Raw genomic sequence first — 19,783 nt, forward strand, 5'->3', positions numbered from 1 at the left:
AACATAACTCAGAACTGTGGTTATATTTCAACCAAATACGTTCGTTAGACAAAGGGAAGTAGTTATAGGTAATTGTCAAACGTTTCAATATTTTTGTTTTCGTTACCTAATATCGAAACACTTCTTGTGTACGACTATTTCCTGTCAAATCTAAACACAAATTTATGTTATAATTGGAAACTATCTTCATCATTAATACGAATATTGTAAAACAACTAATGCTTATTTCCCAGAAATATAAGATTCACTCATAATAAGGCAATTTATAGTTCATGGGTTCAAGTCGTCGTATAAAAGATAAATATTCTGTAAACATTTTTTAAAAGTGTAATCCTATAATTGCTATGCTAGCTTAGATTGTAGTCTATCCATTGCATACAATTATAAGATTTATTCATTTGTACTGGTTGTTATCCAACTGACAAGTCACAAATAGGACGAAATGTACGTCCTAGATTCCACTTCTAGCCACCATTCATTTCTGCATATAATTACAAGATTGTTTAAACATAATCTATGACAAATTGTTTGCTTCTGTTTAGTTTATATTATGGACTTTGTTAACATAAACAGTTATAATTTATAACAAATAATCAGAACTTATTTTATTGATTGACAAATAATAAAAATTCCTATATAGCACCTAATTATTTCTCTTATTTAATTTTGAATGTCTGTTGATGAAAACGCTTCAAATGGAATATTTAAGCATCAGTAGTATCACATGGATCACAAGTTATAGTTTGCATAAATATACTAGTGGTCAATGAAATGACTATGTCTACAAAAAAACATTAGGTTGGTTTCCAGGATTATTCAGTAGACCAGTCAGTGTAAACTAGGACACGAATCACACCCAATAATACTTCCTTTACATTTATGAATTCATTTTAAATGTGAATGACTGATTAACTTTGCTTTTAAATAAATATGCTACAGTATGCTATTCATTTTACATGGATATTCTTGAATTTACAAAATATACACAAAAATGTAAAATCACAAGAATCATGCAGATAATTTCACTTTTCTTTTGACATTCCATCAGATGTTTTATGCAATTCATGCAATTAATTACAATCGTTTTATTCAGCTCATTAAATTAACTGGTTACAAATGACAAACACAACAAAATCTAAACCATGCTATAACATAACTACTTTAAGAATTAGTTTTAATAATGAGCGGTAGATGGGGAAAAATAAAAAATTTACAATAATACTCAACATTCATACCAGTAAATCATGTAATGTAAGCTAGGGAAAAAAGAAAAGAAAACTAACAAATAAAATAGTGGAAATAAAGTTGGTATTATTTTATTAATTAGGTGAATAACTCAGTCTTTATTTCATTCTTTGGTAGAGTTACACTGTAAATTATAATTGGTTAAAAATTTGATTGAAATCATGAACCGATCATTGTTAAACCATCATTGAAAACTTGGATGCACTGGATGACCGTTTTATCCTAGTAACTAATAGGCAATTATGAAGTCCATTAAATAAAAGGAAACATAACACCACGTTTTATGATCGTATTACCTGCTTACTTACTCAGCAAGCGATAGGTGTCTTAGAACACGTCCCATAGTTACTTACGCTGATTAAATGCTATTGAACAAAACTTAAAGTAAGTAATGCATTTTACCATTGGAATTTGGATTGTTTACTTATACTTTTGTACATTAAACAAGACTTAGCAACTGATCGTTGATTGCCAATTAAATTCCATACCTTGATCATCATAAAGTTTTAAAGTGTGTGAAATAAGGAACCAAGTATATGATCCTGTATTACTGATTATGTTGAAAAACATAAATTTACAATTAAAACAAACCAATCAACTTTTGAAATCATTTTTTTACTTTGTCGGTATTATTCTTCCCGGATCGATGTTACTTCAGACACTACTTCAAACCGGGGAGCACTAGAGAGAAGTGCTCGCTCACTAACTTATCAAGGGTCGAATTCAGGACTTTCGCGTCTCTCAGAAATCCTTGGCCCACTGGGGTGACACATTTTTTACTTCAGTCATTTCTTTATATTAACGCAACGATCATCGGTTAAGCTGGGGATAACTATTTTACTCCAGACATATCTGAATCGAAGTCAGTGTTTGGTGATTATCATCTTAAAACTAAAGTCATCTCTCCATAACCTGTACATCAGCTATCTTTATTGCTTTGACAATAGGGTAATCCAATTTTGGCAAAATACTTTCGCTCAGAAGTTTATACGCACCAAGTGTACAATATACGGCTCAACTCGTTTTCAAAATGCATAGATATTGTGTTTTTCTTATAACAGATGCTATTTATCTAATTAAGAATAGTTTCTGTATAGTATTACATTAAGCGTCATTTATACTCTTATCAATATATGAATTGGACTAAAACGAACAGTGGTTAAATTGACTTATTAACAGTAATAATAACTATGGTTAGAGGAAAAGGCTTATATGGAGAGACATATATGAATGTCCAATTAGTGTACAGTATTTAGATAACGTAATATTATTTATTTAGCTTGAATAATAAGTTTAAGGCAATCACTAAAATTCTCAGATAAGTTGTTTAAAGAAATTGAGATAAACTCCTTTTCTTATTCTAGGTATGAGAGCTGGACTTATCTATATTGTCTTGAGATTTGATGCTTTCTGTGTAACTAAAATCTATATAACACATTTTTAATGCCCTAGAGTTCGAAAATAGAAATAAATGTTCTCTTATTTATATGGAATGATAACAATAACAATTAGTCAAAACATTTCAAGATTTATTACTAAGACCACAGAACAGAAAATAGGCAGATATGAACAGAACTAACGTAGCAAATTAAATTTTGTAGTAATCATTGTACACTTCGGGAATTTTATAAAAAAACATATAGCATGTTCACAGTATTCTGTTTAGGGCTATAATGTAATCTGATGTGCAATTTCAAGATATTTACAGAAATGTTTCTTGTAGAAATGAGAATCGCCGTAGTGGGATTAAATATTTATATTTTCTAACCGATAATTAATATTACTGCTTGATGTATTCATGACGAAAATTAATTATATGTTTTATACGTTAATATGTCTTCCATAATTTGACTTTTAAAAATGATATCTTTTCTACATGACTGAATAATTCCCATTTTCAAAACGATAATATGGAAACATTGACACCTCAATCATAACACAAATCTGTTGTCTGAGACGTCAATCAGTATCACTTTCTAGACGACCAAATCATAATGCTGACTATAATTTTCCTACTACGAATATGTAACTTCCTCTGTAGTTTACTGTCCTTAACTTTGACTGATGATATGTTCTAATTGAGACGATCAACCTTCAGTTACTGAAGCTTAACTCATATCGATCCTCCAGCCATGATCCCGAAAGGCGAGTGCACCAATTAAGCTTCTATTCCAATTATTCCAACTACAAATTAGTGTTATACAGACATATTAGACTATATTACATCATAAAATAGAAAATCATAGTTATGCACAATTAAGTCGAAAGTGGCAAGGACAAAGCGTAAGCAATGAGCAACTGATTAGTAATCGGTGTGTAATAATTAGACATTTAGTTATAGTTAATTAGTCCAATGGAAGCTTCAGTAAACTGAATACCAAAACATAATAATCCAATTGTTTTGCAATCATACAATAGGAATGTATATAATAACGGTTCATGAAATAATTTCATGAATTACTACTTCTATAATGCTCGTTCCGTTGCATCATGATCTGTCATTCAGATTAAAACATATATTTCACTAATTAAACTACTTTCTTGAATATTGACATTATACGCATAGGAGAAATTGAGAGTCAAAAGGATGATTAGATTTTTCCAAGTGTAACAGTAAATCATTTAACTCTAGTTTGAGATTAATAAATATCATGTATTACTTCCTTGTAAATATAAAATGTTTTTTCTGTTTAAATAAATATTTTTCGTCTGTTAGAGTTTAGTGAGTTCGTAGTAAGCCCATTTAACTATTGTATTGTCTATCTGCTCACTGTAATTTAGACACTTGATCCACTATGTAATTTTCTGTGTGAGTCTAATTGAGCACATATCTGCATATCAATTTTTAATCTATCCTCCCATTGGTTGTAATACCAAGATAATCAATAATTTATCCATACTTGATTAACACTCACACACACACTCCTGCTTTCCCTGTGTGCTTGCTTCCTGTACGCTTGCAGATTTTACCAACCTTTAACAATAAACTATCTTTATAACTGGTGTTCAGGCTTTTTGAATAACTTCGAGTAAATCTATAATTCTACTAGGAGATTTAGCCTGTATTAAATACTCAGTTAATGGGATACTATTTATTGGAATCAGATATAGGGGATACTAGCCTCTACAAGTTAAACGTTTCAAGTAAAATGACGAATTCATCTTGAAAGATTTACACTTTTTAGCAAGATATAGCAAAATATAAATAATTTACACTATTTTAACTTGTCAATAAGTATTATCCTACAATTTTCATGTAGAATTGAAAAAATAGCTCAGAAAAATTATTGTTTGCCTGGACATAATATTTTCATTTTAAAAAAATAGTAGAAACAGAATATATCAACTAGAACAGGTAAAATAAATTAAGTAAAATAAATTTCTTTCGGGTTAAGAACCTGAAAATTCTGGGTTCCATGTCTAGTGGACTTCTAAGAGAGGATTTCTTTGAAGTTCTCCGCTAGAATGAAACGATTGTTTAATTCTGCTTGTTTTTTAGTCATTCCCTAACTGAGATCAATGCATGTTCACCTATAAATTAGAAAGATTTCTACAACACTCCGTACTCTAAAATATGTATTTTAAATAAAATTTAGTTTTCAACAGCCAATCAAATAATAATGGGGATTTGTGGAGATTGTAGTAATTTTAGCAGTTGAATTCATGAATCGATCTAAACCAGGCCATCCTAATTTGGACGGAACGGCGTCCAGTGTATTTAGAATATTTGACTGCATAATAATATGATCAAATCAGTCTATATGTTCTTAGTTTATTTTGCTCATCAATTTTTAAATCTTTTCATTTGTACTGATCAAACTGATGGTTGGGCTTATTACAACTTGTCATAACCATTAAATTAAAATTGATTTAATTTATTGATGATTGAAGAAATTCACGACATCAAGTATTTTGAATTCTTTGGAAATACGTTAAAATGTATAAACTAATAGTATATGGAACATTTGTTGAATTATTCATGTAATGCAAGACAATTTATATTGATATTACTAAACTTATATGGCACACATTTTCTTGTTGAGTGTTATACAAGTATAAAATAAGTGAGTTTCTGATGAACTGGTGTTGTTAAAGTTTATTTGTAATTCACATATTCTAAGGAAATGTTATGTCCCGATAAAAATAATGAATGGTAACTTTTGGGATCCATTATGGACCAATACTAAACGTATCTTTTTATTGCATAGTTATTAAGTAACTAAACTATGCATATTCATATTCTTCTTACCATAAGCTTTATTTTGACTTATGAATTATTATTATTAATTTACTAACAAATATCTTGTATGATAAGACATAAGTGTTTGTGATAAGCTGTGTCAGTGTAAAAAAGAAATATGACTGTATATACCTTAAACTGAACTAAAGATCCATTTTCTAATCAGAGATAAAAATACATTGTCTACTTAATGATTAACTATTTCCTCATTCATTTTATATACTAACTACTAGTTAGATAATAATCAGTTATGTCTTTTCATATTACAATCATATATCAAAGTGACATATTTAGTTTACTAATCATAGTAAAATAGATGTTGAATTGTCAGATACTCATCTTCGTAAATTTAAATTCTTTTAAGACATGTTACGGAGTGCAAGTATAATTATAGTTTGGCAAGATTTCTCTAAATGTTATTAATTTATTTGCATTTATCTAGTTTCATAGTCACTTTTTACCATAAGTACTTGAATAACTCAAATGTTTGACTTCAGATTTAAATTAATTATATTCTGATGGTGTATAGGTCCTCTTGATAAATGTAGCCACAGTATTTGTAATTGTATTTTTGATATATATTAAGTTGTGCTATAGTAGATTAGTCTACATAAGACTTAAACTAAACTAACTGTTCTCAAATATAAAGTGCCTTAGAGTGAGTTTCAATGTTATTTATCTGTAATCATATAATGTAAAGCACAGGTACAACAACATACCAAATGATAAAATGACAACAAATAACACATTATTTATCAGTTGTCATGTTTAGTCAGTTAACAAGACAGCAAACCCAAACGTGGTAAATAATTTACGATGATTCTTCCATCATCGACTTGGTAAACACTTAGAAGAGGACATACTGTATATGCCAAATGTTTAGATTTTATACGGTTGTTTTCAATAATAGCACAAATACTACTTACATTGCCATTTCGATCCGCTTGATTATTATTATTACCATCATTTCCATCGGGTCGATTATCAGCATACTGATTCTTTGTCTTAAATTCATTATTTATATTATCAATACTTATATCCGTCGTACCAAATCGTCCCTTTAATTCATCAGCTAGCATTTCTGTAGTGGCTTTCTCGTGCTAAAAAAAAAGTTGGATACAAAGAAATCATGATGTATTTAGACATATTCTGTGTACGGTCATAAAATCGACCTGCAGTTTCGTGAAGTGATAAGTGCTGATTTAATGTTTGAAGATCGAATTCCTAATCGCTTCCCTCTCATCTTTCTCGTATCCTCGTTGAAAGCAAGAGTTTTGTGTGTCTTGTCACACAGGAATGTTATTTTTAGAACGTAATAAACAAACTGACAAGTTCTCAAGCATAAGTATATGTCGGTCTTATTCAGGGTTCGACTATAAAAAACTTATTAAATAATTTAATTATGAACATTTAGACCGATGCTTAACATTTTAGTTTACAAGATTTAGATGATAATTAGCCATGAGCAATATAATTGTGTACTTATTTTTCTATCTAGGGACACTTATAAATGAGGTTCATTTATAATTTGAACTGTTGTGTCATAGTACGTTCGGTTTACCAAACATAGTCTTCGCTGATAAATAATAGGTGTGCTTTTTAAATGTGTTTACCAATGTGAAAGTCTTACTCTATTTTCGGACAATCACGCTTGAAGTTCGAATTGTTAACTGTCAGCAGTCTAACTGTTTCATGCAGATTGTGGGACCTGTATTTTTTTTGTATGGCTATGAGTAAGCACGTTTTATACGATGTTTTGGAAAATGCATTTATTAAAACAAATAAATAATTTGAGAACACCTTGTAATTAACATTTAAATCCTTCATAAGTAATAATACCATGCTTTATATTTCTTTTTAATCTATTTTTCCATATTATTTAAGTCATGTACTTAGTACATATTTACGTATCAGGCTTTCACTTATTATAATTATTGTTATTATTATTATTAGCTTTATTCAATATCATATTTTTGATAAAATATAGAATTCTCAGCGCAAGGTATTTCAACAATTTTCCGTTTCATATATTTTGATCGATCCTGACGATAAATATTGAGTGATCGCCAATTAGATGTTAGCAGTTCAGGAATCGACATCTGAATAATGAACATTCATTTCGGTTTATATTGCCAGCAACCACAATGTATCTGATTGTACTTTTCCATAACTTATTCAGAGAAAATTCGTGAAATTTTCACAAATGCACCTGAATAAGTTGTGCAATTAATTGAAATAATGATCTTTTGAAACACAAAAGGCGGATAACTTGTTGAAATATCTAGATGGCAGGAACAGGTAGCCCAGATATTCAAGCGGAGTCAATGACAGTATCCACTATCTCAAACTGAATTAAGTAAAGTGGAATTCTAACCTGTTGTTAACTTTTTGAAAATCAAGTTCTCTTAAATCTCGTTTCACTTCCCCATCTATATTTCTTTCACATTGTATACTTTCAGAAATTGAATACATATCATTTATATAATGTTTCTATACTTACTTGAATTAATTTTATCTCATTATTGATAGCATCTAATTGATTTTTTAACATATACGCTAAAGATTGTGGATCTGTAGTTGAATCAGTTGCACTTTCTTGAATATTGTGCTGAGATATGGTGTTTGGTAGTTGTTTCATTTTCATAAAATTGACTATATCATTCAAGGACAATTGATTAACAGTATCATGATTTAATTGTACTGATGGATCATTGAAATTCATTACATTTTGTCGAGTTAACATTTCCTGTAATTCATTCGACTGATAAAATTTATTGTTATTATTATCACTAATTGTATTGGGAAGTGATTGAATATTGTGTAATTCAACATCAGGATTCATTTCTATTGGTTGATCCTTATGGATTGAGATGTAAGAAAAACAAAGAAAAACAGTATTAATGATCAATAATCAATTGAGATAATGTATGATTTCATTGTGATCATTTGTATATATATTCTGTAAATCCCAAAAAAGTATGTATTATTGCTCTCCGATAATGCAAAAATCAACCCAGTAATGTTAAATGAGCAAAAGAATTCATTTGTAAAAATGAACATTATTTTGTGTATTTTCCAACAAGATAACCTGTCACTACAAAAAGATATTTCTTGGTGTTACGAACGTCTACTCGCGTTTAAACCTAAAGTACACTTATTATTACACATGAGATTTACTAAAGCATTTTACAATCTGGTATTGAACTTATTTTCTTTAGATCAGTGAGTCGGAATCTATCAGTTCACATAATCAATATCGGTAAATTTATGATGTCGTTCCGCTGACAGTCAATGACATCCAATTCTCAGGAACTAAAAACACCAACAATTTTTCGGTTTCTAATATTTTCATACCCTCAGCAAATGTCGTGTTTTTATTGTCAAAAAGACTGTTAAATTTCCAGGAAGCACGTTTGTGGAAACTACGATTTATCTTTCATTTTGAATTTATATTCATTTAGACATCTCAATAAACAACTTAGTTTTTATGATGATATGTATAATTGCAAGACCATAACTTAAAGTTATTTTCCTTTTGAATCGCTTGTTTGAATCTTTCCATTGATGTTTAGGACTGCAATTGATCAGCCACTTATTGTCATATGTGCATCCTGCTTCGATATTGTCTCAAATCATAATACAAAATGAATTAAAACTCCACGCCACTGCACAAGGTAATGGTTGTCAGGACTCAGTAGCTAAATGGATCACGCAATGGTGTTTGATACGAACGGTACTGAGTTCGAGTTCCTGAGTGAACATCAACTCTGGGCTGAAGTGACATCCAGTTAACGGATCCAAATAAGTGCGAACCGCGCGTACTGGATTCCACTGCCAGCCACCGCCCATCTTTGCTTATAAACGCTATTTGTTTTAACTATTAGTCGTGTTTATTGTTATTATATTGTGTGTTCTAGAAAAATTTATTTGAATTGATAATCAAGATATGTTATACACAGACTCTTCCGTATTAAATGAAGGTTTCACGAATATGCATTTAAATGTATTTGAAGAGTTGACTAGGATTGTTTTACTTATGTAAAAAGATTAGTTTTTGTGTAACAGCACTACATTTTAAAAATTTCATGCTGTATTTGAAGAACTGAGAGCTCTAGATAGATTCAAAAAACATTATCACTTAAGGCTGTAAAGACACAAGTGCATGATTACTGTCATAAATGAGCTCCACTTGGTTTGTGTTCAGACAAACATTACAGGAGGCTTTAGTGGAGTAAGAATATGAGTGCAAATCACACAAACTACAGTCTGATTTAAGTTTGCCAAATATCGTTGGCTGGTATTAGCAGAAACATCAGTAAGACATTTTCTTTTCAGATATCCTTTTCGAATTGATTATAAAATTCTTTAACTTTTTTTCCGTAAGGCAGATTTATTAGATTGACATAAAACACAAATATATTTCTTACAATCCAAATATTTACCCTGTACATCTTAATCCATGAAACGTCTTGTAAGAAATCTACATTTTTCCTAATAAAAATTGAGAAATATCCTTTATCAGCCTGCAAACTGTAATTAGTCCATTCTATGGTAACCAATTATATCATAGGATGTTTAGGAATTATTACGTTACTCAAGTTGATTAATTTTTACAAAATTTTTCTATTCATTTTATATGATCAATCTCTTTTCACATGCTGGTATACATTTCAAATACGCTCCTCTAATTTACATCATTTAGGCTAGATTAAGTCTTTCTTTAATTCAATAAAAATCATGGTTATGCTTGAGTCAACAAATTTTTCTCGCTGATAACTGATTACATGTATGAATATTAAATGTATACACTAATTTTCAATCATCATAGATATGTAGTATAAAGCCTATATTAAAATAACTTGGAGAATTAAACACCTACCGAATTATTATTAGCTTGTGAATAGATCCATGTATTAGTGATCAATCTTGAAATTAAATCTATTGGATTACTTTGCTCAGTTCCATATTTTTCCACTGCACTTGAAGGACATACTATAATTAAAATAAAGAATAAAAATTTAAATTAAATTATATAGGAATGAAATTAGACGACAACTTATAAGTGAACAATATTATTGATAACTAGGTTACCAAGCTTTAATTTACAAAAAAGTAAAAGTCAGTAATAACAAGGAAGTAAGGTACACAACTAATCACAATAAATGAAGTAAAAAGTACAAATCGATAGTAAGATGACAGGTGTACTAGTCTTAATAAGTTGAATAAGAATAGCATGATTTAATATTGTAAAGTAAAAAGTAGGTAAGAACTTGAGAAAATAAGTTCAATAAATACTACAACGAAACAGAAAGTATAATATTATTGACAATGAAGGTTGTCAATCAAGATCAATATAAACTCCAATACAGCAGGTAATTAATTTTTCCTTATTTATTCAAACCTGGTTAAAGGAATTAAAACATGATAAAACATTATATGCTTGAATTCTGTTTATTTCGGTAAATCATATACTCATAGTAGGTTTTTCTACATATAAGTTTCTGTAGTTTCAAATCAGTTAAGACTTCGATTCAACCTATTTGGTAGGCAAATATAGTACGTGTTATTCTACATCATAGCACTCTTTCACTTTCTTTTTTATACATCATAAATAAGGATTTGCTGTGGAATGCATAGGACCGCCTACATATTTATTTGCCATAACCTTCTGAATGTTAATTACTCAGACGCTTAATGACTCATTCGCATAAAAACAGAGAATACATATTTGGGTTTTGACCACATTCATAACTTCACCAGTCTTTCTGTTTTCTTTTGAGTTGTGTGATTAAAGTAGTTCGTAGAAATAAACTGCTCTTCCTGCTTTGTTTGGACTTCTGAAAATTGTACTCCGTTGTGGATTTATGGTATTATAGGTTGTTTGGTCGACGAAATATAGGAATAATCGTATGGATATCCACAATAAATTACTAAAAGAACTGATGTTTCAAGGTAGCCAACAGAAAAAATATCTTTGTTTCGCATATACAGTGGGTTGATTCAGTTCAGTAATAACCTTAGAAACGGCTACAGAGTCTGTTGAACTAAAAGCTTATATTTGCTAACGAAACTCTTAATTTAACGAAACTTTAATCTTAGAACCTGTTACTACAAGAACTACATTACGTGTAATGACATTTTTCCTTAAATATTACATCATTCTCTTGCTTCATTGTAAGTTATTACGAACATCTCATAAAGTATGACTACGCAAAAGTTACTTCAGAGTGGTTTATGGTGAAGCCTAATTTGGATTAGTTCAGTAATTATTATAAAATATAAATATATTTGAAGTTATGAAAAAAGTTACTTAACTATTGATACAATCATAAGAAAGCTGTATGGGTATCAAGTTAGTTGGGTTTCCAATTAGACAGTAACTCAATCATAATTATTTAAATCAATAACAAGTTTTTCATTGTTACTAATAAAAAAATCCGTGTACTTTGCTTTCACGAATCCTTTCGGTTTTATCAGCGATAATAGTAGGAATAATGTTTTCTGGTGCCTTATATCTCTGGCACAGACATAAACGTTGTAATCTTCAAGATTTGAGTTATAGCTTATTCGGTGGTTTATGAAGAATTGAACGTAGTTTGTCACGAAATGAGTTTAGCTCGGGTAATGTAGTAGATTTACCATCAGATTGAAAAAATGAATGTCTTAAGCTCTCTAGTTTTAAACAGAGCCTCTGCTTCAATATCTCTCTTATATGTACCAACAGATAAACAAGATGACATTGTGTATTATTCAACAAACTGTTGACTACTGATAAAAATATACTTGTTCTGAAAGTTTCTTTTCTCTTTGAAAATGTAGACATGGTTTCATTTTTATGCTAAACAAAATGCTATTAAAATTATCCTTAGTAATTTTAAAGAAGTATATCTGTTCCAATGGACAGTTTGACATTTAATCAATTTGACAGTTAGAATATTTCAATAGAATACAATACAAAATTATAGTATTCCTGTTTCAAGTTCAGCTCATATCAAGGAAATTCATTCTCATGAATGCACCATTAAAACACTTAAGTAATAGACTAGTAATAAGTTAAAACTTCCTTTGCTAACCAAAAGGGGATAGCGGCTAGCAGTGGAAGCCAGGACGCACGTTTCGTCCTAGTTGGGACTCGTCAGCTGGATGTACCTGCATCTCGGAGTTGATATTCACTCCGAGATCCGAACCCAGTACCGTTCGCTTCAAACGCCATCGTGTTATCCACTTAGCTACCGAGTCCTGATAGCCACTTGCTTGTGCAATGGGGTGAAGTCTAAATTCACTTGGTATTGTTTACTTGAGTCTTCCCATTGATGTTCAGGACTGCAATTGATGTCTCATATTGGCACATGTACATACTATGCGTATTGCCTCGATATTGTCTTAATCCATCGTTGCTTGGAATTCTTGTGAATTAAGGCAATATCGAGGTAATACGCACAGTATTTACATGTGCCAATCGGAGACATCAATTGTAGTCCTGAACATCAATGGGAAGATTCAAGTAAACAATACTAAGTGAATTGTTTTGCTAACGTTTCCTAACCAAGCGACACGATTTATGATTGAACTTAAGCTCAGAAGTATGATTCAGTTTATGATTGTTTATTTTTTTACTGAAACTGTTGATATTATACTTTAGCAATCACATCAATTGGTGAATGCATGCTGCGGAAATACTTTTTAGGGTGTATATTCAACTCAGTCAATTAATGTAGACTTTACATATATACCATTGATATTATTTCAAAAAAGAAATATCTACATTACATTTTACCTGAATTTTGTATAGAAATATCTGTATTATGCTGTTGTTGCTGTCGTTCCATGTTAACTTTCTCAGATGATGCTTTGGCTAATGCCATAATAGTAGCCTGAGCTGCAGAAGTTGATGTATGAGCAATTGCAAGTTGAGCTTGTGAATAACGAAAAGCAGCTGCTAATTCAGACAATTTCTGTCTTAATAACATTGATTCTGTTATATTTGTTTCACGTTCTCTTATTGCTGTTTCTAATGCTCTCTTTATTTGTTCAATTTGATTATTTAAATTTTGTTTTTGTTCTAAAGCCAACATTCTTTCTTGTAAATGATTTTGTAAACGTTCATTAGATTCTTGTAATAATTTATCAACCTTTAAATATAAATAAGATAGATATACAATTCTAACTATTAACTTTTATATAAATTATTAATTAAAATAATGTCAAAAACTAGGTTTTCTATTAATTATTTCTATACCGTGGTTGAGAACTGTTAAGGAATCCCATACTAGGATTGAATGGCCGTTAAGTGCCTCCACGTTTCTTAATGGTGGTCTGGCTATGATCGACTCATGAATTCAACTGTTACTTCCTACATTGTATCTTTAGGCACTAATGTAAAATGATTTGAAGAAAAGAATTGCAAATAATTACACTTATTGTATACATTAGAGATTAACGATATCAAATATCTAAAATTCCTTTGAAAATAAGATAATTCGCCAAAAACATATCAGGAAAATATGTATCCCAGCATTTATCTCAGTGAGAAAGTGGGGATCTTTTTTTGTCTGGATTTTGATATTCAATGAAAATAAAAATGTTATCAACCTAATTAATGTTCCATCATTTAAAAGTGAATTATAATGTACCAAAAATTGAAATTTTTCACCTATGTGAACTTATTCCCTAAATCTGATAGTTCACTAGACGCTTTTCCCTAAGATGCGTTAGCGTAGCTCATATGTCCAATCACCACCTGGATCAAACCACGAGATCATTATATATTTTCGGAGTTCAAGAAGCAGTCTTCTCAATTTTGATGCCTAAACAGGAACTCTAGCTCAGTAATTATTACGTTGAGTTCGAATTTTTTCTGTATTCAGCTTCGATTCCTTAGATTGAATAGCCTTATTCCTATGATTCAATTATAAACATCCATTCTAGGAAAGGCCACAAAGCTGAAAGAATAGCCTTTAAGAATTTTATTAAAATTAATTCAAAAAGCGATTAATCAGTTTTAAAAGATGATACCCTTTTAAATATTCATAATAATTAAAATCAAACCAAAAATTTAGAAGGAGACCAATAATTATTTTGTAGCATACTGGAACATCTTGAAAATCACCCCCCCCAAAAAAAGACAGCTGTAGATATCCCTTTAAGATTGTGAATCATAAGATGAAAAATGTGTTGAATATTCCCCTTGAATTTATATGTTAAATATAATTCAACATATCAAAACTACTGTAACACACTAAACATAATAAACAGATAAACTATTTCTGTAAAATAATCATACAAGTATTTTTTTACATGGAACTAATGATAAAATACCAATAATTTCAACACAAAGTAACACTGAATTGTAACCAATAACATTCCGTTTAATCCACAGTTTTTATAAAAATCACGTTGCGAGATAAACAATAATCTAAATGATCTATATATCTCGATTTTGTATTAAATAACATTTGTAAATAAATCCATTCCAAATATGCATTGTGATATACCGACTGTCCTACAAATTAAACATTTCACAGGTTGAAATCATGAGTCAGTCGAAGTTAGACCACCATTGAAAACCTGGAAGCACTGGACGGCCATTTCGCCCTAGTATGGGACTCCTCAGCAGTGTGCATCCACGAACCCGCCCCCTGCGGGATTCGAACCCAGGACCTACTGGCTTCGCGCGAGCACCTAACCATTAGACCACTGAGCCGGCACCCAACGGTGTTAATGTCTAACTTCAACCAATCCACGAAGTTGCGCCAAGCCAGTAGGTCCTGGGTTCGAATCCCGCAGGGGGCGGGTTCGTGGATGCGCACTGCTGAGGAGTCTCATACTAGGACGAAACGGCCGTCCAGTACTTCCAGGTTTCCAATGGTGGTCCAGCTTCAACTGACTCATGATTTCAACCTGTGAAATTTACTAAAATCTCCACAAAACTCATTCTGAAAATTAAACATTCACAGCTTTGTCACTTTTCGTCATATAACATAGTGGATAAGAGTATATTTTTTAGGAATGCATAACTAATAAGAACCTTATAAAAATTACTATCTCACATGTAACCAGATTGCATTAATCAGTTAAAATATAGATATTGTACTAAGTTAAATCTAATCGAAAATTGAAGGAGATAAAAAAATATATTCTATCACAAAGTTAAATAGTTCAGTCAAAATCCACATATATTTTGATTGATCACAATTGTTAACTTACTGTTCCCGATAAACGAGTTATGTGTTCTTCATTAATGATTTCTCTTTCTTTTGCACGCGTTAATTCTTGTCTAACTTCTTCTATTTCATCTGTTAATTCTTTTACCTGATCTTCATAAGAATTCCATTCCTGTTGAAAGATATGTCGAGAATAATGATTCCTTTTTGATGCTGATCTAATAGATTTGATTTTTCGGACACGTTTGCTCTCAAGGCCAGTGATTGAATCAGTCTCTTGTTCCATTTCCCCCTCAGATATTTGTTTATTCATTAATTCAGGATTACTTTCATCAGAGCAAGCATTTTCTTCATTGTATTGAGTTCCAGCAATAACATCCTCCTCCTCCTCATCATCATCATCAATGTCAACTTCATCATGAATGTATTTAGTTTTGAAAGATTTAGTCAAGAAATGATTTGACAATGATCTACTCTGCAACAGATCGTCTTCCATTGTATCTAATTTAATTTGTAGTGTTCGAACTTTTTCTTCTTGCTGAATAGAAAAAATGAAATGAACGATTAGTCCATGATTATGTAACACTGTTACAACCTAAGTCAAATATCGAAATTTCGTAACCTGAATTCTAGTCTAGAATTTACGTGTAACTACAGCATTTTAATCGAAAAAAAAACAAACAGAAAAAAAACATTGTCAAATAAAAACGAAGTTCCATTGAAATTATAAACCGATCACTGTAAGAACACAAATCGCCCCAAAGCCAAACAGAAAAATAAAAATTGACAAAATCGAGATTTTACAGGTGTCAATCTGTAGATGCTGTTGCAACTATTTATTAGAGAATAATAAAATCAAACACAATTGTATGAACGAAGAATATTCTTTTCAATAATTTCTCATCAGGTTCTACAATTATAAATCCAGAATAATAATCCATAAAATTGGCCAGATTTAAGGCAAAATACATCATTTGGAAATTGTAATATGTGAATCAGGGATTGTTTGTTATATAAAACAAAATCGTTAATGTTGGGATGACTAATATGAAGTGTTAACTTGAATCAGTTTATAAGTGAAATGAAATTGTGAGATAAATTATCAGAATAAATATGATCAACATGGGGTAAGAGAGAGAGAATATTGTGATTACAAATCGGAAATTACGTAATATGTAAAATAATTAGGTCAAATATAGTAGATTCAGGGGTGGATATTGAATAAATTCCTCAAAAAGGGGTTATCAAGTGTAAAGACAATAATAGTAATAATAACAGTAGTAATAATAATAATAAGTTTGGGTCATAAAATGAACATTAATTAGATTACGTCATCATATTATAAGATAGATTAATAGCTAGTTGGCCAGGGTAAAAGGAGTGGCTGAACATACTTATTTTGGATACAAAGCTCTGGCTTTTTGATTCGAATAGCAATTGCTTCAGCTGTCTGTAGGATTCGCAGTCTGACGGAATTAGTTAGACTGCTGTTGACACGATAGATTATTGCGAAAGATTGCTCCATGTTTGCAATATGTCCTGTTTGGACTAAATGGTCTAACATGGAGCTGTTAACAGTTTTGACAACACCTTTGCTTAACCACACGGGTAGGTGCTCACGAAAATCAGGCATTTTTATTTCTAACCAATTGACTAATCAATGGTTAACTGATTGTTCATTACACAGAGACTGCATGTGATTTAGACTACACTATTGATCGTCTTTTGATATACTTGTCAGAAACAAAGATATATATATATATATATATGTTAAGTAGAATCATGATTAGACAGAAAGGGAAATTGTGTTTGTTTATCGGAATTTTTCTTCCGAAAGAAAATGAAGTTATATATATATATATATATATATATATATATATAATGATATATTAGTAATTCTTTGAGTGAACAAACGAAATGTTATAGTTTTGAAAAATAATATCATTTGACTCTCATTCTTTTGCTTAGATGAATAATTTGTTTTGAAATTTTCATCCATTCTAACTCTGAGTTCATTTATAATACACATCCATTGATTGAACATAAAACCTCCTAGTGTTGTTGGTTAAAAGGCTTTTTTAGATAACGTAGTTAAAATTTCATAGTTCTAATTTTTATTGTTAAACAGTTCATGATACAGCACAAATATTGTTTTAAAAGTTTTGTAAAATTTCTATTCCTATCAATATAACCGAACTCTATCAGACGTTACTAAAAACTAAATCTTGAAAAGTTCATCTCGAAGCTGGTTACTAGTAGATAAGCAATTATTATATTAGAGACCTATGAAGATGTTCCTTCCACTGATTGGAATATTGAATTTATGAACTTTTTTTTTAACTAAATTACGTAATGAATCAACAAACAAACTGTAGTACTAAATGAACTAAGTATGGTCTAGCTGTACAGATCTCAAGTTAGAACCTTATTCCAAACATCCTAACTACAAGTTACTTGATTTTAAGCTAATGCATATTGATTAACGAATTCATAAGTTTAACCTATTAGCATTTACACGATAGTTCGGGAATTTAGTAACGTTTATATGCATTGAGATGCGTAAACATTTTCATCTATAAGCAATTTAAAACAATCTGATGTTCTTTTATACTTTGGTAATTTGGAATGTTTCACTGTAAAAATTCTGTTATCTCACTAACCATTTTCTTCTTTTCAATCAGTGAGTTTCTCAATTATGCATAAAAGCAAATCTATTAATCACTACTATTTGGAAATTCATTATTTTCTAAGAAATAAATCAGGACGGTTCAAAGAAGAATTTCCTTAAAATCATGATCGACAATTTCAAACTGTTCGATTCGAATTAAGCTTACCCCTCTTCAACTCGCATTCTTACTGGCCAATTCTCACAAGCACTTCTACACTTACCACGAATACTCACTAGTCTTTCTCATTATATTATTGTTGACTGAGCATGAAAAATAAACGACAAGATTTCTGTTATCTCTTAATCTTACATTTGTTAAGGAGTGCGTCAATTAATCACTAGGAGTACAGTGAAAATTAGGTTGTGTAACATTTTCGCTCTATTTTGTTCTTTCTTTTCAATTGCATAAATGAATAAATACATAACAGTCTTAGGCAATCATATATATTGTAGCATTAATTTAGTGAAATTTCACAGTCACTGTGTGTGATATTTGTTATTTTATGCAACACAAAACACATTTCTGTTTTAATTATTGAAAAAATATAAACGTGATCAATCATACACTGACAATAAATGTTTAGTAAATTTGCTATCTCTAATAGTTCGTAAATTTATGCCAATTTTCGATAACAGTAACCACTTAAGAATGTTTCAAGCCCTAAAAAGGCTTATTATCACGGAAGCAAGAAATATATTTTTCACAGATTAATTCTTTCAGTGGAAATAAAATTGACAGATAAACCATAGTTACAGCATTTCCAGTACAAACAAAACAGTGAACTACATAAATTTCTGTCATTTGGATCCTCTGAATTGTCTAAGTTTATATGAGAGATCGTACGGCATTATGAAAAACTCTCTTTTACTGTTACTCATTGTACAATTTACAGTATGCTTGTTGGGAATAAGTAAACACTCACTCTTTTTGCTTTATAAGTTGAGCTTTTTATCTAACATGTTAAACATCGTCTAAGCGACTGGAAGTTATATCTCCTGCGATGATGGTTGATCACTACTTATAAACAGCACTCACTGCTACCATGCTATTTGTTTTTGCTTTCTGCTAACCAGTTTTTTCAATGAAAATCATGTATAACTGAAATGTGAATGAAAAAACAACTTTACTTCACTGTATTTTTGACGAGCGTCAAATGACTTCAGAAGCGTTTTCCATCATTAAATATACAGAGCTCAGTAAACTCCTCCAAGAGTCTTAGGAAGATATTGATTTTACAACCCCGAGACCATAGTATACTGGAAATGATAATTAATCAATCAAAACTATAGAAAAATTGCTAAATAGTCAATTTACTTGAGCATACGCTTTCCTTTTTGTTCATGAAACAACCTAAATATGATTTTACAGGTTATGGTTATCTTTGTTTTAAATAAAAATTGATAAACAATTCAGTTCATTTCTGTTTTATAGCATTCTGCATACATAAGGTGTTTAGATGAATTTCT

General features: G+C 30.4%; 1 protein-coding gene across 2 annotated transcripts in view; it reads right to left on the bottom strand.

The window, feature by feature from the left end:
• PPFIA2_2 (Liprin-alpha-2) overlaps window positions 1–19,783 on the bottom strand; it is a 70,175-nt gene that overhangs the window by 23,421 nt on the left and 26,971 nt on the right. The window contains exons 8-13 of one of the 2 annotated variants that reach the window (XM_051213423.1): window positions 15,692–16,186; window positions 13,263–13,617; window positions 10,365–10,477; window positions 7,986–8,342; window positions 6,412–6,585; window positions 1,236–1,256 (exon numbers count right to left, since the gene is read on the bottom strand). In XM_051213423.1, coding sequence (XP_051069403.1) covers window positions 1,236–1,256; window positions 6,412–6,585; window positions 7,986–8,342; window positions 10,365–10,477; window positions 13,263–13,617; window positions 15,692–16,186 — 1,515 coding nt within the window. The remainder of the gene's footprint in view (window positions 1–1,235; window positions 1,257–6,411; window positions 6,586–7,985; window positions 8,343–10,364; window positions 10,478–13,262; window positions 13,618–15,691; window positions 16,187–19,783) is intronic. The other variant, XM_051213422.1, reaches the window with a different exon arrangement.

Source organism: Schistosoma haematobium, chromosome 3 (genome assembly GCF_000699445.3).
Source record: "Schistosoma haematobium chromosome 3, whole genome shotgun sequence".
Lineage (NCBI taxonomy): Eukaryota > Metazoa > Platyhelminthes > Trematoda > Strigeidida > Schistosomatidae > Schistosoma > Schistosoma haematobium.